Source organism: Sceloporus undulatus, chromosome 1 (assembly GCF_019175285.1).
Source record: "Sceloporus undulatus isolate JIND9_A2432 ecotype Alabama chromosome 1, SceUnd_v1.1, whole genome shotgun sequence".
Lineage (NCBI taxonomy): Eukaryota > Metazoa > Chordata > Lepidosauria > Squamata > Phrynosomatidae > Sceloporus > Sceloporus undulatus.
In genome coordinates, this window is record NC_056522.1 from 169804643 (window position 1) to 169828102 (window position 23460).

General features: G+C 42.5%; 1 protein-coding gene across 1 annotated transcript in view; it reads left to right on the forward strand.

Moving 5' to 3' along the window:
* The window catches only part of PCNT (pericentrin), a 132152-nt gene extending 110123 nt beyond the window's left edge, over positions 1–22029 (forward strand). The window contains 5 exon segments of the mRNA XM_042471181.1: positions 494–732; positions 2965–3053; positions 12453–12594; positions 14897–15006; positions 21863–22029. Coding sequence (XP_042327115.1) covers positions 494–732; positions 2965–3053; positions 12453–12594; positions 14897–15006; positions 21863–21891 — 609 coding nt within the window. The 3' untranslated portion in view covers positions 21892–22029.
* The last annotated feature ends 1431 nt before the right edge of the window (positions 22030–23460 follow it).

Consider the following 23460-nt stretch of genomic DNA (forward strand, 5'->3'; position numbering starts at 1 on the left):
ACTATTATATTCATCTACCAGTACCCACTAACCCTTTTTTGTCATGTAGCTAAAGAAATCTTTGTTGATTAATCAGCTGAGATTTAACCTACTAACTGATATATTTATGCACATTTACATATAGATAAAAATGAAGCTCTCCCCATAGCACATTTCTGTTCTTTATTTGTATTTATTTTTTAGAATTATGCCCTGCTTTTTCACTTAGATAGGATTTTTAAGGTACAAACATAACAAAACACAAAAATCAAATAAATTAAAACAGTATAAAATAATACATCAGATAAAATCTCTCTTTCTTTCGCCTACAAATCTATTATTAGGCTTATGTGCTTAACTTCTGGGTAGATGTAACCTGATCATTAAAAGATCTGCTATTCTTACCAGTGCAAAATATATCTCATTAACTGACATGTCATAGGGAAGTTGAGAACATATTTTTAATATATAAAAAGCAATATATATATATATTGCTCCATCTTTTTTCCCCCAGATGCAGAAGTTATATAGGAAGTATCTGAGAGCTGAGAGCTATCGGAAAGCTCTGGTTTATCAAAAAAAATACCTTCTGCTTCTCTTGGGTGGATTCCAAGCATGTGAGCAAGCAACACTGTCCTTCATAGCTCGCATGGGCGTTTATCCTTCCCTTCCTGATCTAAATCGTTCAGAATCACGGCATCGCTTATTTATCAAGTTCAGATCTGCAGCCAGAGTGGTCATTGCCATATCAAGGTAAGCAACCCCTCGTGCTTTTTTGAGATGTTAAAATCAACTATTTTATTTATTTCTCTTTTCTCAACACACTTCCTTTTTTTTTAATGTCGTTTAAATCATGTTGTTATTAGCTGCTTTTGAGTCAATCTCAACTCATGGCAGCTCTGTGAATGGGGTCCTACAGGCTCAGGCCCATGGTCTCCCTGATTGAGTCCATCCATTTGGCATGTGGTCATCCTCTCTTTCTACTTCCCTCCACCTTCCCCAGAAATTAAATGTGTGTCTAAATGGCAAATCATATTGTACTTATATCCCACTCTTCCCCAAAGCAAGTAATGGCAATGTACATGATTCTGAAGATGATGGAGAGAGGTACTATTCTAGCGAATCTATCTCATTTACATTTGAGTTTGAATTTAAATATTTAAAACCCCATGGTTTCAGTAATTCAGAGAGTTGTGTCAAAGTTCAGACAGGAAGGGGCACAAGTAGTGCTAGTAGAGCCATTCTGGCCATGAAGATTGTGTTGTCTTATGTTGGGTGCATCTGCACTGCAGAAATAATGCAGTTTGACATTGCTTTAACCGCCATCGCTCAATGCTAGGAATTCTGGGAATTCTTGTTTGTTGTGGTACTAGAGTGTTCTCTGTCAGAGAGCTCTGGTGCTCCAACAAACTACAATTCCCAGAATTCCATAGCATTGATTCGTGGTGGTTAAAATGGTATCAAACTGAATTATTTCTGCAGTGCAGATGTAGCCCCCAAATTTATCAATAGGGGATCCCATATTATCTACCTCGAAAGAAGGATCTGTTATTTTAGATTCCAGTTCTACATCCAGACCCATATTGGCTGAAATTAGCTGCTTGGAGCTTGAACTGCACATTTTTAAAAATAAAGGTTATTCTGATTCAATGGGGAAAAAAACATCTTAGCACCTAGGAGGAAATCAACACAGCATATTTATGAAGTGGCATGGAGAGGCTTTAGTACGTGGTACTCTCAGAATTCAGTGAATCAGGAGAGAGCAAGGGTGAAGTATGTTTTAGCTTTTTTACAAGATGGTATAAGCAAGGGATTATGGCCCAATACTTCAAAGAGACAGGTGTCTTTTCTGTCTTCAGTTATCACAATAAAAGGGATTACTGTATATACTCATATATAAGTCTAGAAATTTTAGTCAAAAACTTGACCTCAAAACTAGTGTTGACTTACCCACGGGTCAATGTTAGTACTGTACTTTAACACTTAGTTTAAAAAAGGTATCATCTCCTGTTAAAAGACAAGAGTATAATCTGCTCTGGTAGCATTGATCCCACTTTCTCTCATCTATCCAGCATTTAGGATGAGCACAAACAGTTATGCCTGTTGGAATTTTGTTAAGTTCATTGGCATTGTTTTTCTTTGCTTAATCCTTTAGCTCCTTTGTTACCCTTGACTTATCCACAGATCACATCAAAATCCATAAACATGAGGTCGACTTATAGTCGAGTATATACGGTAGTTTGTCAGTGTGTCCTCATGTCCAGACGTTCCTCCATGGAGCAACTTTACAAGCACTTCCAACTGTTCATAGATTCCGTACATGCAATCTAGTTTTGGTGCTCAATGGACTGGCAAATGCACCATTTGAACCATACAAAACAACAGGCGTCATAATACAACTTAATAATAGGGGCTCCCAAGCCTCCTTAGCTTCATGTAGTGTTTTGAATTTTATTCTGGGCTTCTTGGCCTGCCAGACCAATCTAAAAATCAAAGGCATTCCATTTCTTATAGGGATTGTTTGAAAGAGAAATAAAAGTCTTAGCAAAACATTTGTCTTTATTACTGCAATTCTATCCAAAAGGGATAAATTTAAGTCTCTTTTAATTTCTTTCCACCCACCTTGTTTTAAAATAAGAAACAGTTATTCTTTATTATTGTAATTTCCAAATATTTAATTAGAAGATTACAATTAGAATAAGTCAAATTAGAAGTGACTAGACTCTATGCCTCTGTATCAGTTACCAGTTAGCATGAGCAGCAGGGTATAGTTACACTCGTGTCATGCTAGTTTGCTCACCATAGGCAACTGGCTGGCTACTATGGAAACAGAATGCTAGATTAGATTGGTTTTTGGTAAGATCCAGCATTGTTCTTTTTATATCTCTTTCTATTTGCCTTGCATTTACTGATACTGTACAGTGTCTTATACTGTATAAAACTATTTTGCACATTCATTTTTCTCTTTCTCTTTCCCTCCCTCAGGTTAAAGTTTTTGGTGAAAAAATGGCATAAAGTCAGTAGAAGAGACCAACCACCAGCAGCCATTTCTACTAGTACTGGACACCACTCATGTAAGATGTTCAGAAGAATTCTGTGAATTCATTATATACTTGTCCCTCCACATCTGCAGCTTTGACTTTTGTGACTTTGATTATTTAACACATTTTATTAATATGTTCTCTCTAGGAATCTCTAGGTCCTCAAGCACATCTCTATGGTCAACTTTTAACCAAAAGTCGCACTGAAGGACCTAGAGATTCCTAGAGAGAACACTCCACTAGGCATTTGTAGCTCCTCCAGTGCAATTCTGTGGTCAATGTTTGGCAGACAGTGTTGACCAAATATGCCAGTTTGCGTACCTAGTCTTCATCATTTAAAACCATCACCATTAAATGATTAATATTGATGCAGTGGAAATAGGTTCAAGCATATCTGTCAGCTCTATGTACACCAATAAGACACTTGGATCAAGAAAGATTTTACAAAGTAGGTAAGTTGTTCAGATACTGCAATAGCCAGGAAATAAATTGTCTTAACATAGTAGTGGTTTGGGCATTGGACTGTGACTCTGAAGATCAAGCTTCAGTTCCCCGCTGGAGCATAAAAACAAGGTGGGTGACTTTGGGCAAGTCCCACTCTCTCAGCCATGGCAAACCCCCTCAGCAGAAATCTTGTCATGAAAACCCCATGATAGGTTTGACCCTAGAGGAGGAATAAGACAAAAATGACTCGGAGACACACAACAACAACAAAATGTAGCCTGAGACCTTGACCAAGTGACAGTCTCTCAGCCTCAGAGGATGGCCATGGCACACCCTTTCTTAAGAAACCTTGCCAAGAAAATCCTGACATATGTCAGAAATTACTTGGATAACAAAATCACTGTTTGGCGGAATTTTGTTTGAATTTGCTAAATGGCCAACACTGCTACCCCTGCATGTTTTCTGGATTGTAAGATAACGTATTATAGTTGCACAGGGAAACTCTGATGAGTGAGCCAGTGGCCTGGGACCATCCACAAAGGTAAAACCATTTTTTTTCTTCTTAAATCTGGACTGGATTGGTATGCTTTACCTCTACACCTACCAAAATATTCCTGATGCACAAACATGGAGACTTTTTGAGAAATCCATCCTCTACCTACAAAGAGGCCTCACAGGAATGAAGACATGCTGGATTGCAAGAGAAGAGTCCCTGTTGAGATGCAAATAGGTTTTACATTTCCTGGACTTTGAAAATCTCCAGAAGGGAAAGGACCAGCCTGCAAAAGATACCTTCTTAACTAAGGACTTGAAACAACATAATGCAGGCATCTGACAAACATCTCCAATTTGCTTTTCTCCTGTTTTGTTTGTAACACCTTGCCTGAAGAAGAAGCCATGGAGCTTTGAAAGTATCACTGTTTGGTGGAATTTTGGAGTTGGATAACAAAACTACAGATCTGGGACCCCCTCACAAACTACAATTCCCAAGGTTCTCCAGAATAGAGCTGTGGCAGTTAAAGTGGGGTCAAACCGGATTATTTCTGATGCAGCCCAAAAGGAGTCATTATTTTGTCTCTCATCATTGGTAGGGGGTCTGAGTGGGGCGGCAGGGCTCTTGAGGTGGCAGTCAAAGTGAGACCAGCTACGCTCTGCACAAAGGATACTGAGCCGAGGAGGAGCAGTTCCTCGGACTCTGCTCCTTCCCCACCAAGGGCCATTGGGGCTCCAAAGGGCAGCCTCCTCCTCAGCCAACAGGCAGGCTTCCTTGCAGACAATCTCCTTGGACTCATGGGGGTTTCTCCACCTCAGAAACTGGAGCACGACCAGCAGTATCTGAATGTAATTTCTAGTTTTCTTATTTTGATTTTACTTTTTGTTTCTTATTTTTTAATTTCATTCAATTATTATTTCATTTTCCTGGAGCAGCTGCATAGCAGCTGGGAAGTGCACATGGAGCCCTAAGGGCTCCGTGGAACTCAGGTTGGGAACTGCTGATCTACATAATCAAAGATGTTGCTGTCATCTATAGCTGATTTTCTTCTGAAGATTCTTTGGTGCATTCCATTATCCAATGCCTGTTTGCAATGTGATCCCTAGGGCCTTTTTGTTTTCTTAATCCATTTTAGACATGTGGCATTTCTCACTCCATATGTGATACAGGTCTTTGCTGTAGAACTTTGAGCATCATTTTGCTTGCATGGGAGATTAATGCAATGATCCTGTGGTTACTGCAATAGCTGGTGTCCCCTTTCTTTGATATTGGAATGTATATTGATCTGTGAGCCATTGTGTTGTGGTGACAGATTTTAGTTAGAACTAGAGTAGATTCTTTCTCTGTAGCTTGAAGCAGCTGCATTGCTATGCCATCTGTTCCTGATGATTTATTACTCCCAAATGCCCTGAGTACAGCTTCTACTTCACTATTTAAATCTGTAGGTTCAACTTAAAAAGGTCCTTTCTTGAATTAATCTGTCATACTTTCATCTCTTTTATATAGTTCTTCAGTGTATTGTTTCTATTGGTTTTTTATTTGGCATATAATATATTCCCCTGCTGGTCATATCATCCCCACTCTTGGTTTAAATTCCTCTTTGATTTCTTGGATCTTGTTGAACAGGTCTTCGGTTCTTCCTTTTTTGTTGTCATCTGTATTTATGATTATAGTAGTTCTCCTTGTCCCTCTGCACAAATTACTAAACAGATGCATTCAGGGTTCTGACTCCATTTCTGTCATCTTTTACTTTTGCTTCTCATCTATTCTTCTAGTTCCATCTGTCATTCACTGAGGCTTCTCTTTCTTTTTGGCTGACATGGTGTCTTTTTTCATTCCTCCTTGACAATGCCCTGGCTTTAGTCTAGAGTTCTTCCAGCGCTGTCAGGCTTTATAATTCAAATTTATTTTTTAACTTTATTTTTAAATTCTATGAGGATGGTCTTCAGGTTGTATTTTGGCATGATGGTTGGTTTAGTATTCTTTCTTAACTTTATTCTAATTTTGGATATTAGTAATTCATGGTCTGTGCCGTAGTCTACTCATGCTCTTGTTTTTGCAGAGATAATTGAGCTTTTCCATCTTCTGCTTCCAATTATGTAGTCTATTTGATTTCTGTATTCGCCATCAGCTGATGTCCATGTATATAGCTACTTGTTTGGTTTTTTGAAGAATGGGTTTGCAGACTTGCAGAATCCAATTAGTCACTCTCCTGCTTCATTTCTTGAACTTAGGCCAAATTTCCTACTCTGTTTTGTTTCTTACATTTGCATTTCAATCACCTATGATTAACAAGAAATCTTGTTAATGGTGTGTGGTCAATTTCTTGCTGGAGTCCAGCACAGAGTCTTTCAATTTCTTCTTCTTCTTCTTCTTCTTCTTCTTCTTCTTCTTCTTCTTCTTCCTCTGTAGTTATTACATAAACTTGGATTGTGGTTATATTAATGGTGTTTTCCTGATGTCTTATTGATATGATTCATTCAGACTTCGCATCATATCCTTTGACTGCTTTTGCTACATCTCTCCTCATTATTAATCTTAACTGATTTCTTCTTAGATTTTCATCTCCTGAGTACAACACTGTGTAATTATCTGACTCAAAATGTCTCATTCCTGCCCACTTTAGTTCAGTCACTCCAAGTATTGCAATGTTTATACACTCCTTATCTTATTTTTCTATGTCTAGCTTCCCTTGATTCATGATTCCCACATTCCACCTTCCAATAATATGTGTTGAGAAGCTTCAAACTTCCCTTTCACCTCTGAGCACATCAACAGTTTAGCATCCTTTCAGTTTGCATCCAGTTGTGTCATTAGCCATAGTGCTACTCATTGTTGTCCTCTGATGCACCCTAGTAGTGCCTGAGTGCCTTCTGACCTGAGAGTCTCATCTTCTGGCACTGTCTCTTGTTTCATTTTGGATTATCTCACCGTAAGGTTTTCATAGTAAAAGACATTCAAAAGGGGTTTACCATGCCTCCTCCTGTGCAGTATTGATGAATGTAAGCCTCCATTGTAAGCCGCTCTGTGGTGACTTGGGGGCCTTTCTCTGGAGCTTTGGCGCCCTGTGCGTGGCCCTTTTACTCCCAGGGAGTCCCCTCTTGTCACACTTTTCCCTCTAGGATCTCCTAGATCTCCATTCTCGCTCCCTGTTGAGCGGAATGAGACCCCTTGAGGTCCTAAAGCCGCGCTGCCACCACTCAGTGAATTAATTCCTTCCCCCACACACACTGAGACTTGTGAGGAATAGAGAGAGAGAGATCTAGTTTCAATAGCCGAGTCTAGGCACGTGTATAGGAGTATAGAGATAGCAGATGCTTTTTAAGAAAGAAGTTTATTTTAAAAAGGGATAGAATAGGATAGAAAGAATTTATAACACTCTTGCAAAGCCTCTTTGCCTTGCAGGTCAAAGAACATAGTTACAGAATTCATTCCAGACAAGCCATTGTTGAAAATAACAAAAGGCCTAAACGCACTAGCTAACACATTCCTAACTACTCACAGCAGATGGGATTTGTAGTCCTTTTGAGTTCCTGGATGCAGGGAGGGCCCCCCTGGCCTCTCGACCTGCATTCCCTTGAGTCTGTGTCTCCCAGACTCAAAGAGACAGCATCTGGTTTCCCCCTCAGGAGAGGTTCAAGGGAGAGACAAAAGACCGCATGGCTGCACAAGTCCTTTTAAAGATTTCCCATAGAAAGTTCTTGAATCTCGCGGTCCTACTCTCTGATTGGTCAGTTAGACCTTACATCAGCTATGATGTCACAGCTCATTAGCATGTGATGTCATCTCTCATTAGCATGCACCTCCTCCCAGATTAACCCTTTGTAGTTCAGGAGAAATTCTCAGATGACTGGAGACCCAGCCATCACACGCTCTGATAGCCATTAGGGCTGAAGGGTGGGGTATAAATACCATAAATAAATAAACAAATAATGTTAACTAAGGTGCCACCTCTGCTGTCTCAGAGACATCCTGTGCCAGTGTCACCCCCCAACTACTTATCCTGCCCAGTAGCTGTTTGGCACATTTAGTCTGGCTCCTCAGCAAAATTCTGTCTGACAAAAATGCTACCACCATCATAGCCTCTTGCCTCACAGGAACACACAGCCCCACCACCATGGAAACACAGTGTCATGGTGAGGTCCTCTATATATATATAGGGGGAGGTATGGTGGTGGGAGAAGGGACTTCCGTTCCAGGGGAAGACGGGATCGATGCGTTATATCTATCTCGCCTTCCTGTCCCCCTCCCATCCTGAAGGACCTGAGGGTCACTCCAACCGTGCCACAAACCCTGTCGCTGCTCCTGTGCAATGCCAGGTCACTTAACAACAAGTCCCACATCCTCCAAGATCTCTTGGAGGACTCTAAGTGTGACCTGGCTTGCATTACCGAGACCTGGCTGGGGCCCGAAGGGGATGCTGTGTGGGCTCAGGCCCTGCCTGCTGGGTACTCGGTGAAGGACCAGCGCAGGTTAGGTGGGCGGGGGGGGGTGTGTGGCCTTGGTACATAGGAACACCGTGTCCCTCACTAGGAACCACATCCGACAGACCTCCTATATCGAGTGTATTTACCTGACCCTAAAGGCTAGGGACAGTCTAGGGATTCTGTTAGTGTATCGGCCACCCCGTGCATTAGCGGACTCCCTTAACGAGCTGACACAGCTGGTCGCTGAGCTGATGTTGGAGACGCCCAGGCTTCTTGTCCTGGGTGACTTCAACATCTCCCTCACGGCCAGCCATGTTCCATCTGGTGCGGCTCAGGAATTCATGGAGACCATGACGGCCATGGGCCTGTCCCAGCTGATACAGGGTCCTACGCATTGTGCGGGTAATACTCTTGATTTGGTCTTCTGTTCGGAGGCGGAAAATCCGTGGGCGGAAATAGTTAATGTTTCCCCCCTGTCATGGACGGATCACTTCCTGGTAGAGGTGAAAATCAAGGCTTCAACCCAGATCCTCCCCGGGGGTGGTGGACCAGTTAGGATGGTCCACCCTCGAAGGCTGATGGAACCTGAGAGGTTCCAGGAAGCCTTAGAGGGGCTCACGGTTGGAAATGACGGCGACTCTGTTGATGCCCTTACCGGTATTTGGAATACCGGTCTTTCTGGGGCTATACACAGGATCGCTCCCAAGCGCCCTCTCAGGCCCGCTTCCAATCGTAAGCCCTGGTATACGGAAGATCTGCGGGCGAGGAAGCGGGTTCTGCGACGGCTAGAGTACCGTTGGCGGAAACACCTTCGCATAAACGACAAGACTCTCCTAGACCAACTATTAAAGGACTATGGAGAGGCAATACGAGCAACAAAGAACTCGTTCTATGGTGCTCGTATTGCGTCCGCGGAGTCGCGTCCGGCAGAGTTGTTCAGGGTGGTCAGGGAGCTAACTCAGCTCCCTCCTGCCCTGAACCAGATCCTTGAACCTTCTAAGGCCTGCTGTGACCTGTTTAACGACTTTTTTGTGGATAAAACTTCTCATATAAGCGAAGGTCTGAACGCCGACATTTCAGCAGAACCTAGGGTAGAAGTGTCCAGAGCCTCCGTGGACTATGTTAAACTGGATCAGTTTGAGCTGGTGAGTACCGAGGATGTGGACAAGATCCTCGGAAGTGTTCGGAAAACAACCTGCTCTCTTGATCCCTGTCCCTCGTGGTTAGCGGCCCAGGGGGGACCGGCGGTAACGTTATTGTTACGCCGGATAATTAATACATCCTTCAGGGATGGGCAATTTCCATCGGATCTTAAATTGGCCATCGTAAAACCGATCCTAAAAAAGCCCTCCCTTGACCCCCTGGTTCATAATAATTATCGGCCTGTTTCGCTGCTACCATTTTTGGGAAAGGTGATCGAGAGGGCGGTTGCGATCCAGCTTCAGGCGGTCTTGGATGAAACGGATTATCTGGACCCATTTCAAACTGGCTTCCGGGCGGGTCACGGGGTTGAGACGGCCATGGTCACCTTGGTCGATGATCTCCGTCTGGGCATCGACAGGGGAAGCGTGTCCCTGTTGGTGCTCTTGGACATCTCAGCGGCTTTCGATACCATTGACCACGGTATCCTTCTGGGACGCCTGGCAGAGGTGGGAATCGGGGCACTGCGCTCCAGTGGTTCCGCTCCTACCTCTCCGGGAGGTCCCAGATGGTGCAGCTGGGAGACGTGTGCTCCAGCGAGCGGGCCCTTAAAACGGGGGTCTCTCAAGGAGCCATTTTGTCTCCCATGCTATTTAACATTTACATGAAACCGCTGGGAGAGATCATCCGGAGACATGGGGCGCGGGGTTATCAGTACGCTGATGACACCCAAATTATTTTCTCTATGTCTCCGACTGATGCAGTGACCGGGGATGGCGTCTCTCCTCTCGTGGCCTGTCTAGAGTCAGTAATGGGCTGGATGAGGGAAAACCGACTCAAATTGAATCCAGAGAAAACGGAGGTACTAGTGATAGGTTCTCCTGGTCCAGGAATGGCGGTGGTTCCACCTGTTCTGAACGGGGTCACGCTCCCTGTGAAGGACTCCGTGCGCAGTCTGGGGGTGCTTCTTGACTCGTCGCTTCATCTGACTGCTCAGGTGAATGCGGTGGTCAAGGGCACCTGTTATCAGCTTCGGCTGATTCGCCAGCTGCGTCCATACCTGGCCCAGAGGGACCTTGAAACTGTAGTACATGCTCTGGTAACTTCGAGACTGGATTTCTGCAACGTACTCTACATGGGGCAACCCTTATACCAAACTCGGAAGCTGCAAATGGTCCAGAACATGGCAGCCCGGCTGGTCACTGGGGCTCCCAGGACCAGCCATATAACACCGGTGTTAAAAGATCTTCATTGGCTGCCCATTCGCTTCCGAGCTCAATATAAGGCGTTGGTTATTACCTATAAAGCCCTAAATGGCTTGGGCCCAGGATACCTAAAGGACCGCCTCTCCCCGTACATTCCGCCTCGCACCCTCAGAACATCTGGGCAGCAATTACTGAAGGTGCCTGGGGCCAGGTTAGCTTCCACGTCGCGGAGGACATTTTCCACAGCTGCCCCAGCCCTTTGGAATACGCTGCCCATTGAGCTCCGCTCATCTACCACCCTGGCCCAATTTAGGAAGGACCTCAAAACCTTGCTATTCCAGCAGGCATTCCCCGATTAAAGATCCTGTGGGCCTCCCTCCTCTTCCGTGGCCATGAGGATGGGCTATTGGGGGCATTTTATTTGTTTTTAAGATGCTGTATTTTTATTGTATGTTTTTAATCTTTTGTAATTTGATTGTATTGTGTTTTGTATTTTGTAAGCCGCCCTGATCTTTTGGAAGGGCGGGATATAAATAAAATTTCATTTCATTTCATTTCATACTCTTATTTGAATTGTCGTAGCTTCATTTGAGATGTGGTGCTGGAGAAGAGTGCTAAGGATTCCATGGGCAGACAAAAAGACAAACAGATTAAGCTGGAGATCTCCCTAGAAGCCAAGATGATCAAACTGAGACTGTCATACTTTAGCCACATCATGGGAAGGCACAACTGATTAGAAAAGATAATGCTAGGAAAGTTGGAAGGAAGCAGAAAGGAAGGCCACATGCTAGATGGATAGAATCTATTAGGGAGGTCACTAGTATGTAATTGCAGAAAGTAAGCAGACCAGTGATAGGGAGGAGATACCTCATTCACAGGGTACCCATGAGTCAAGACCGATTAAAGGGTGGTTAAAAACAAACAGCAAAGATTGATTGGGTTGTAGAAAAAGAGCAAGGTCTACAAAATTACTGTTAATGATGAAAACATGATGTTTACTACTCGTTATAGCTTTTTTATTCTGTTCGCTTTAAACATTATTCTAATTATTTTTCCACATTAAAATGTGCTTACATTGATATAACTTAGATGTCCAGTAAATTCTAAACCAGGGAGTGGAATTTCCCAAGACCATCGTGTTTTTTATATTTATATATACTGGTATGTGTGTGTGCGTGTGTACATGCGCCCACACTTCTGAATCCCGGAGGGCAAATTTTCTGTTTTGCCCTACCAACCCAAGAGAGGTCTTTTTAAAAGAAAAGAAAAAAATCAGGGATTGGAAGTTGACTGTCCTGGGCTGAAAATGTGGTAAAGAGGCTTTTTTGGCCCCAAAAAGGTTTTTTAAAATCTTAGAGTGTTGGAAGGTGCCATGAGAAGGCAATGTGGCATTGCAGCAGTTTCTCATGTGTGTTCTAAACATTTAATAATGAAGTTGATTTCTGTGTTTAAAAAAATCAAAACAAAAATCTTTCCATCCATTCCATTATTAAGCAAATAAGTTGAGAATGTCCATGGTGTGGATTTCAAGGAAGTCAATTTCTCTTGTAGCTTAATTGCCTAATAAATGATTAAATGTTTGACTACTTTCTGGTGCAGTATTATTGACATGGCTTATGTTCTAACTTGACCAAAGTTGGGTGAGGGTGCAAATGTTATCTGCCCTGAAGTCCCCTAAGCAGGAGTCAGATGCAAATGAAACACTATCTATTGTTCATTTCAGACCCTCGAGTGAGACCAGAGGCATTAACACTACAACAGCCCTTCTCAGGGGCAACTCAAGAAGCCAGATATTGCAGCAGAAGGGACCTCATGAGACTTACAAACTCTTCACCTAAATCTCCACCATTTCAGTTACATGAAAGGTTAGTGTAGAACTTGCTTTCATGATTTTACATGATTTCTCTTCCTAACAATTACATCATTCTCTGGATGCTGCAATCCCTAAATGGAGTTGGTCCTCCATTTTCGCAGGGGATTTGTTCCGGATCCCTCCGCAAAAATGGAGACGTGTATATTCAAGCCCCATAGGCTTGAATGGGGTGCGTAACGTGCGTGTGCACAGTGCACGTGCTGTGAGGGCATGCCCCATTAAAAATAACGGAGGTCGCCCCTACATGAATATTCAAAGCGACGAACCTCAAGGAGGGCCGATTGTACATGGATTACTTCCCTTGCATGCCAGCATCAAAGAAAGAGCTTGAAAGTTTTTTTTCAATTTGTTGAATATAACCTCTACCCCCACACTCCCCAGATAACAGTTTTTATTTTCTTGTCTTCCCAAGTACAAGAATTAGGTCTTTCTCTTTTCCTTTCTCTATTCTGTTCAGTATCTTCATGGAGCTCTTGTTATTTACAGTCCATTTTGATATATACCCTCACTTTCTTTCTGTCTTGTATTTTCCCCTATTTTTCATAACTACTTCATTCATTCTAGAATCTAGATCAGCTTGTAAGTCTTTATAGTTTTGTAGCTTTTTCTGTATGTAGACAGATATATCCACAAAATCCAAATACAGTGGGTTCTTGGTATATGCGGGGGATCCGTTCCGGACCCCCCGCGTATGCCAAATTCCGCGTATGCTCAAGTCCCTATAGTCCCCAATGGCAGCACGCGTGAATGCGTGCTGCCATTGGGGACAAAATCCCCTCTTCCCCTACCCTCCTTTCCATCCCTCCCCCTTCCCCTCCCTACTTACCTGTTCCGACGCCGTGCCGCCGCCTCCGCCGCGGAAGAAGGGTCGGGTGCTGCTCGTGCTGCCCCCGGCCCTTCTTCTGCGGCGGCGGGGGCAAGGAGGATGAGGGCAAGCCTCGTCCTCCTCGCCCCCGCCGCTCTTAAAGGGCCAAGGGCAGCTTGGAAGCCAAGAGGCCTCCCAGGCTGCCCCTGGCCCTTCTTCTGCGGCGGGGAGGAGGAGGATGAGGCCTGGCTTCATCCTCCTCCTCCTCGCTGCCCTTAAAGGGCCAGGGACAGCTTGGAGCCAAGAGGCCTCTCAGGCTGCCTCTGGCCCTTTAAGAGCAGCGAGGACAAGGAGGTGCCATTGGGGAGAATTTCCCTGGATTTGCGATGCGCCTATGCTTAAATCCGCGCATGGCAAATCCACATACTTCTTTGTGTTTGTCTACACCAATCATTTTTGTATCACCTCTGTGAACGTATGCTGTAAAGACCTTGTAAAATCTGTACTTCCTTTTCTAATAATTGTTGCACTTCTTGCTTTTTAGCTTGAGTCAACTAATAAGGTTTTAACCAAGTATTTCTACAGATATTAGTTCGTACAAAAGTCAGTTTTTATTAACAATGTACTTGGTTTCTAGATAGTTTCCAGATGGTTTTATGTTTTTTTATGGCTGATAGGGATTGACTGACTGGATTGTTAGCCTGACTGGATAGATTTGAAGTCTCACTGCAGTCACTTTTTGTTGCTGTTTTTGTGTGACTTCAAATTATTTCTGACTGATGGCGACACTACAGCAAACCTATCATGGGGTTTTCTTGGCAAGGTTTATTCTGAGAAGTTTTGCCATTACCTTCCCCTGAGACTGAGAGTATGTGACTTGCCCAAGGTCACTCAATGAGTTTCATGGCCAAGCTGATAATCGAAACGTGGTCTCCAGTGTCATAATCCAACACTGAAACCACTATGCCATGCCACATTTTACCTTGGGTTTTTAAGTGATAGCAGTTGAAAGTGATAGCTTTCCTTTCTTGCCTCTGATATATTGGGCCTTATATTTTCTTCACTTTTGAGAAGTGCTTTAGATTACAGCAGTAGTTCATAGAACTATATTGTACAAGCTTGGAGGGAAGCATCTAGGCCAGTGATGGCAAACCTTTTAGGGACTGACTCCCCAAACGAAAAGGCCTTCAGGCACCAGGTGTTGTCCAGCACCAGGGCCAGGACCTATTTCCCACACCTTCACAGGCCTTCAGCTGCTTCTCTGGAGGCAGCTGAAAGCCCAGGAAGGGGAGGAACAGGAGCACAGCTGCTTCTGGAGAGGCAGCTGAAGGTCCAGGACAGCTAGCAAGGAGAACAGGCTATTCTTCCTCTTCCCTAGTAAAGGAGATAGTTAAAGGAAACACAGTTTTTCCTTTATGCTTGTGTCACTATACATAACTAAATGTTTTATGTATTAGGTAAGAAGATTTTAATTTTTTATGTCAAACAGGTTCACTAACTCTACTTCCCAAGCTTCATCTAAAGATCCTGAGAAGTCATTAACTGAATACATTGCTCATCTGGAGGCCATTCAACAGAGACTAGAAATTCTTATGCCAGGTAAGATAGGGTGAATTTCAAGGCAAGCATTTTGTTCTTAAATCATGCCCTATACATGAAAGCAAGATGTCTCTAGCTTTCCTTCCTTCACTAGTTGGTGGCTTGTCAAAGAAAAACAAATGAATTGATTGAAATGTTGTCAAAGGAAAAAAAGGAAAAAAAACCTCTAATAACTAAAACTGATTCTGTGTGGATTTGGCTTACAGAACAAAGAAACAACATGGAATTTAGAGGGTTTACTTCAGAATATATATTTCATGGCATATGTGCATGTACAGTGCGCCTGTGTCATACGTGAGCGTGCTATACGCGACTTCCAGATTACACTGGGAGCCCTACCGGAAAGGCATCTCCTGTGCCCCGGAAGAAACAATGGGGCACGCGCACATGGCGCGTACCCTGCAGCACGGCAGGTGCACGCCGTGGGAACGAGCCCCATTGTTTCTAATGGGGCTTGATTTTACATGGTATTTCCTTTACGTGGTGGGGTCCGGAATGGATCCCCCACATAAGGAAAGGGCCAACTGTATTTATTTTTTATTTTTTTAAAAGCAACACATATAATACATAACATATTATACATACAAACTAATAAACATAAAATACATACAAAAAATAAAGAACATACCTAAACTAGTATAATAATAATAATAATAATAATAATAATAATAATAATAATTTATTTATTTATATCCCACCCCTTTGAGGTCAGTCGGGGCGGCTAACAGCAATAAAATACAATACATTATACATCAAAATTCCTTCCCCCCCCTTAAAAAATTATTAAATCAATTATAATTAAAATGAACAGATTAAACAACATTAACACATACACATTACAAGACAAAAACAAACCAGAACAAAACAAAACAAGTAAAACAAAACAAAACAATAAACTACAGTGGCATTTCCAGGGAGGATAAGAAGAGAGTTCCTGAGGCCGGGGTTATCTGTCCCGGAAAGGCTTGCCAGAAGAGATCCATCTTGACAGCCTTTTTAAAGCTGTCTAAAGATGTCAGTTGACGAATCTCGTCTGGCAGGTCGTTCTATAATCTGGGGACGACAACAAAAAAAGCCCTCTGGGAGGTAGCCAAAAGCCTAGATCTTTGAGGCTGCAGCAAATTCCTCCCCGAGGACCGGAGTGTGCGGGGAGGATTATATGGGAGGAGGCGGTCCCTGAGATAGTTTGGACCCAAGCCATTTAGGGCTTTAAAGGTGATAACCAACACCTTGTACTGGGCCCGGAAACTAATAGGCAGCCAGTGGAGGGACTTTAATACCAGAGTAATATGGTCCCTCCTAGATGTTCCCGACACTACTCTGGCCACCATATTGCAGTTTCCGAATCAAGCACAAGGGTAGCCCCATGTAGAGTGCATTACAGAAGTCAAGGCGTGAGGTTACCAGTGCGTGTACAACAGTCTCGAGATCCCTTACTTCCAGAAAAGGGCGCAGTTGGCGTATCAGCCGAAGCTGATAACAGGCGCTCCTGACCGTCGCATTCACTTGATTTGTCATCAGGAGCGACGAGTCAAGGAGCACCCCCAGACTGCGAACACAGTCACTAGAGGAGAGTGTGACCCCATCCAGGACTGGAGGTTGCAACACAATTCTTGGTTTCAGGGCCGCTATCGTGAGCACCTCTGTCTTGTCCGGATTCAGTTTCAATCTGTTTTCCCTCATCCAGCTCATTACTGCTTGGAGACATTCATTGAGAGAGGAGATGCCATTAGAATTCGAGACCGACGAACGAGACACGGAGAAATAGATCTGGGTGTCATCAGTGTACTGATAACACCCAGCTCCATAACTCTGGATAATCTCACCCAGCGGCTTCATATAGATGTTGAATAACATCGGTCACAGTATAGCACCCTGTGGAACCCCATAGGTGAGCTCCCTTTTACTGGAACAGCTGTTCCCGAGCAGCAACCTCTGGGATCTGCCTGAGAGGAAGGACCGGAACCACTGCAATGCAATGCTTCCGATACCTAACCCCCTCAGGCGGTCCAAGAGGATGCCGTGATCTATCATGTCAAAAACCACTGAGAGGTCTAAGAGCACCAACAGGGTCACACTGCCCCTGTCGATGCACAGACGCAGATCGTTGGTCAAGGCAACCATGGCAGTCTCAACCCCAAAGCCTGTCCTGAAGCCAGTTTAAAATGGGTCTAGATAATCGGTTTCATCCAAGACAGCTTGGAGTTGAAGAGCAACCGCCCTCTCGATCACCTTGCTCAAAATTGGTAGTAAAGAGACTGTCCTGTAATTATTCATATCCAGGGGGTCAAGGGACGGTTTTTTCAGAAGTGGCCTAACAGCCGCTTTCTTCAAACAAGATGGAATATGTCCTTCCCTGAAGGACGCATTGATGATATCCATAAGGAACTTCCTCACTGCATTCCCCCCGCCCCCCGGACGGCCAGCCATGATGGGCAAGGGTCGAGAGGGCAGGTTGTTTTCCTCACCCTACCAAGGAGCTTGTCCACATCATCAGTACTCACAGATTGCAGCTGATCCAGAATAACTTCATCGACAGAGTCGCTGGACACCTCGTCTATGGTTTCTGTTGAAATATAAATATAAATAACTCACAATAATAAATTTCTTGTAGTTTTCCTGATTTCCTGGAAGTTGATCCTTATATTATATTGACATTTTACCTTTAAAATAATCTGATAATTAGAAATTCTTTTCGCACATATGAGCTGTAAAGCAACTAAATTATTAGCTAGAAATAGTGATCTGGAACAAATAAACAAATCTTTTTATTCAGTATTTTTCCCAACTTTCAAATATAAATGATTACTGCATGTCACAGATCAGGATCCAATAACAATCATGATGATACAAAATCAGGGCTGAACAAGAAGGTTTATTCAATAATTAATGGATGCAGGTGGAATTTACAGCAGAAAATGCTTTCCTTCTCATATCATTGTAGCTTGATTTCACAAGCTACAAGTAAGAGCACCACAGAAGCTTCTATACCACCCTCAACCATGTTTGCAGAACCTCAGGATGAAGTCTGAAGTGTCTTTGTTCATATATCTGTGTCTTAAAGATACAGTGAAGGACAGGAAATCAGACGCAACTTTCCTAGCTATGGAAGAGGCTAGGGAATGTATAGTCAGGCTGCTATCTGCCGGATTGTACAAAGGCTTGGTGTTGACTAGTTAATCTATGTGGCTGAACTTAATAGCAGCCACCTGAATACAGTTGACCCTCAGTATCCATGGGGGATCTGTTCTGGATCCCTCTGCAGATACCAAAATCCATGGATGCTGAAGTCCTATTGCCCTCAATGATAGTGCGGCCATGCACTTCGCCGCCCTGCCCACCCCCAAAGCCAGCATAGTTGCCCTTACCATGGTGGGTGGCAGAAGGCTGCCTCCTCTTCCTTCACCTCTTCCCCCCGCCGCTTCCCTCCACCTCCTCTTCCACCTCTGCCACCGCCCCCCCCCCAAGTGGGCTTGATGTCCGCAGATGCTGGAATCCACAGATGGCAAGTTCGTGGATACAAAGGGCGGACTGTATATAGAACTGGTATGAGGCTCTACTAATTACTTTGATCGCTCTTGTGCCCAGAGATAATTGTAAATTATGGCGCAGTACAGACTGCCCAAAAACAGCGGTCTGCAGGCGCCCGTTTTTACTCTGGTGGGATGCCACAGCTGCTAGACTGCACCTTCCCTCCGGAGTAAAAAGCTAACACCTCCAATAACATTATTGTGTCTAGGAGCAAACCAAGTATATGAACTGGTTCCTTTGGAGGAGTGCATCCTCTTCAAGAGCAGACTAAACCATTCTACAGTGCAGATGAACCATATGCTAACGATACCTACATTTTTTCTAGATTTAACCTTTATTTATTGGTATTTACTTGGGGACTGATTCAGAACACCCACCTATTGCCTTTCATGGGCTTGATGAAACAGAGCCTTCAATAGAATGGTTACCCCTCAGCCCTCAACTTTAAATCTTCCACACTGCAGAAATAAAGCAGTTTGTCACCACTGTAACTGTCATGGCTCCATCCTGTGGAATCTTGGGATTTATAGTTTTGTGAGGTCTGTCAGAGAGGTCTGGTGCCTCACCAAACAACAGATCCCCGGATTCCACAGTATAGAGTCATGGCAGTTTTAAGTGATGTTACATTGCTTTATTTCTGTAGTATGGAAGATTTAAAGTTGAGGGCTGAAGGGTAACCATTCTATTGAAGGCTCTGTTTCATCAAGTCCAATAGGTGGGTGTTCTGAATCAGTCCCCAAGTAAATACCATCTGTAAGATACACCTGAACGTAATAAAGAGTAAAATAGAGCCCTGTGGACAGTTTTATATCTACCAAGTTGCAGACAAAGTCATTTTTGAGCACTTTCTGGAATTAACCATCTGAGAAGGAGTTGAAATATTCTAACATAGTATCATTAAGTAGCTGTCAACTGATCCAATAGAATCAACAAGACCATACTCCCTTTTTCCTTTTCTTGGCAGAAATCATGTCCAAAGCAGTTTTCATTTTAAAACTAGGATTGAAATAAATCTAGAAAATCAGTTTAATGTGTCTGAAGTTGGCTTGGGAATCACTCGTATTCTTTGCTCAAAAAATACTGGTTACTGGCCAGTCATGGTTTACATCTTAAGGTTTTATGTTAGGTTTCTTCAGAACTGGCCTAACTACTACCTTCTGTGAAAAAGAGACACCACCTTTCTCTTAAGAAGGAATTACAACTTCTCAGATTTAAATGGGTATCTATGGCCTGGTACAGACGGGCCCCAAAGGACGCCCTCGTCACGTGCGAGGGGCGCCCCGTCCACACTACCCTTGCCCCTCGCATGTGACGAGGGTGTCCTCACTGCGCGGTGCCAAATAGATGGCATGCGTAGCGATGGCATCACTGCTGCACAGCCTCCAGATGGAGCTGCGCAGCAGCAATGTGCTCGTGCCGCCACCAGCTGTTTGCGACGGCGCAAAAAGGAGCTGCTTTTTAGCGGGCCATTTTTTTGCATAGCCAAGCCACGCAATTTGGTTGCTTCAGTGCGGCTACACAGCAAAGAGAAGCAGCTCCTGGCCGCCTCTTCCTGGTGCTCTGTACCACGCCTATATTAGACATAATATGCCATGCTGAAAGACAAACATCAGGCACACAGGTGGTCAACTGAACTTGACAAAGCACTGTATTCTTGGGCTTCAACCACTGAAAGCCATCCATTTAAACACATCTCACGCTAGGAAAACTGCATTAACTGTGCAGTGCTTTGTCTAAGTCATGATGATTGTAAACAACTTGTATCTTCAGAGTGTCTCATGATGCTACCAGGGGTTTCATACATCTCTCCTTGGCCAAAATTACAGTGAGCTCTGAACCATTTAGAACAGTTCAGTTGAACAGGCCTAAGAAAGAGGTCATGGAAAATAATTCTTTCTTCATTGTGAAATAGCATCAGTAATGACCTTAAACCTGTGTTTCGTTAAACTTGGTACAAGTCATCTACTACCTGTATCTTAGTTATCTCTATTCTTGCTTCATACACCAATATATTTCAATGAGCTCCCTAGACTGTGCCCAAAGGGAGAAGGTGCATGAGCACAATTATATAAATGCAGAAATCCCCACTTTCCACAGAGTGACCAGAGCTTTACCAGTATTAAGAGGAAAATCTGGAATTCATGGGACTCCATTAGCTTTTTGAGGCAGACCATTTTATTCTTGCAGAATGGAAAGTGCTGGGTATCTAAACCTAAACAGGATGTATGTTCCGACCAGGAGTAAGCAAACACAGTATTCATTCTCAACTAGGATTTGGAGAGAGAACATGGTATCTAAAGGCATCAATTTTTTTCCTTGAGATAGACTAAGGCCTGATACAGACTGCCAAAATAAAGCTGCTTCGGGTCTCTTTGGAGGTATGCTGTTTAAATGATGCATGCATCCGAAGAATCTGGAAGCTGCACCAAAGCTGCACTCCAGTGCTTAGGAATGGAGTGTGGCTTTGGCGTGACCTCTGGACCCTTAGGACCCACGCATCATTTAAATAGCATACCTCCAAAGAGACCTGAAGCAGCTTTATTTTGGCAGTCTGTAACAGGCCTAAATTTTCTACTATCTGTTTAGAGCTGTATAATACACAGGCCTGCAATTTTCAATATTGTCGCTGTTTTTAATGTATTTTTGGGGTACTGAATTTAGAACAATAATAATAATGTACCATACATAGTTATTTCAAAAAATCAATATTTTTATCAATTTATTTCTTACTCAGCTTTCATTAAATGCAGACATTGATTTTACTGCTTTTAATGGATTTTTGTATTTCATATGAACAAAGTGTTTTGAAAGTCTGTTAGAAGACTAACCCCTTTACTACTCTTTGCAGGATAATTCTTTGCAGAATAATTTCATTCTATATTACAAGCCCCCCCCCCTTGCTTTTACTTTTCTAAAGTTGTGGAAGAAAACTGTATGTGATAGAGCAAATCTGAGGTCATTTCTGGATTTAGAATGCCAAATTCCTATAAAACCAGCAAAGTTTTTATGACTCTCAATTTTGCAGGCCTGTGATATCACTAAGTTCACCATAGTAAATAAATACATATGACCTTCTGCATCATATTATTTGACTTCAAGCCTTATTTAGTTTGATGTTTTACATAGAAAAATAGATTTGTCAGAGTGTTTGATAAATTTAAAGATGAAGACCTTTAACATGTTTAACAAAGTCATTTTAAACTGTACTGTTTTTAAGTCAAAGACAATATAACTGATCTTTAAAATTCTACCATGTGTCCTGTGTCTTTAATAAAATTAAAGGTTAGTAAAATTATGAAATTAACTTGTCTTTATATGAATGTAGGATGGTCTCCACAAAAAGAAGCACTTTAGCTGGACTGAGAACACATTCTGAATCTGAACTGAAGAAAACTTCAATCTCTGCTTTTTTCTCCAATGAATACCTTCAACAAGTCCCATGCCTGAATGTACAGCTGATGTTCAGTTGAATAAAAGAGACGGAGCACATGATAGTTTTTGCAGATGTTTATATGAAATGTTTTCCAAATTTTAGTATGCTTATAAGTTTTAGGTATTCTATGTGAAAATAATTGAGCACAGTTTTTATATTTGAATTACCAGGAAGTATACAGTTTTGACAGATCTGCATCACTGTATTATTAATGTTAAGTGCCAGCATGCCTCTGTCAGTGCTTCTTGGATTTCAAAAAGAATTATTAAATGTATATAACTAAATTCTTATTTTAATCTGCTTTAATTGTATTTAATTCTTCATTATTATTGTTACTGGAATTTTGTGTATCTTTCAAAAGGGAGGGGCATTGTTATTTTGAGGATTTTTTGTATCTTGTTACACTTGTGCCAGCAACATACTGCACAGGAGTTTGTAAAAAAAAAAGAGAGAGAGGCAGAATTCTGACATTATGTTGAGTTATGATTTAGCAAGACATAAGAATCACCTTGTATGCTTGACCTCTGTCTGTTCTCCAACTCTTGTAATTAACCATAGCTTGTTGTGACAAACCTAGCATACTCTGGTTGCTATTTTCAAACAAGCCAACTTCAGCCTCTGGTTACTGAAACTAGATTGTTTAAACTAACCATAGCTCAAACTAACCTGCAAACTATGATTAATCAAAAGTGAATACTTACAAACTCCTCGTTCTCCTCATTCACAGGTGGGAGTTCACAAACCCAGGGAAATACTAGACTTATTCATATATCATTAAACCCTAGTTTGGTGTGATGTCTAAACACAGCAATTGTACCTTCAGTTATTTTCTTAGACCCTGTAGTGAGAACTAAGAATAATGTTCTGAAGGAGCTCCTCACAAACATATAAAGATATCTAGATTTTACATTGTAGGTCTAACATGAAAAATTGTTTTGAGACAGGATTTTTCAGAGATGGGGACATATACAGTACTTAGAACTCCTTCCCAGAAGATATTTATAGATATATGGTACAGGGCTCATCCTGTTTGGAATTTTACCAAAATTGTTAGATTTTGATCTAAAGCAAGAGCCTCTGATTAGCCAGGTCTACTTCAATAGAAAGAGCAGACTGCAACTCCAGAAATTTCTTAAGAACTTCCCCTGAAGAAGGCCATTTGGTGATAAGGCTGAAACACAATGGGCTTTTTAAAGAAATCAAAAATTTTGAACCATCATACAGCACATGGGATTTTGCCTCCTATCATTCTTCCACTGTAAATATGTTTTTTTAAATTCTGACTTAAATTACCTAACTATTGGACTAGCAACAAGATCATTCAACAAGTGAGGTTTGAAAGTTGATTTGCAACTGTACAAATACAGATACTTGCTTAGCTGAAGAACATCTTCACAAAGATGAGCCTCAAATAAGAACATCTACAATGTATTTATCACTGTCATTTATTTAGTGTATAAACTATAAATGCTCATTTTTCTCCATCTTGC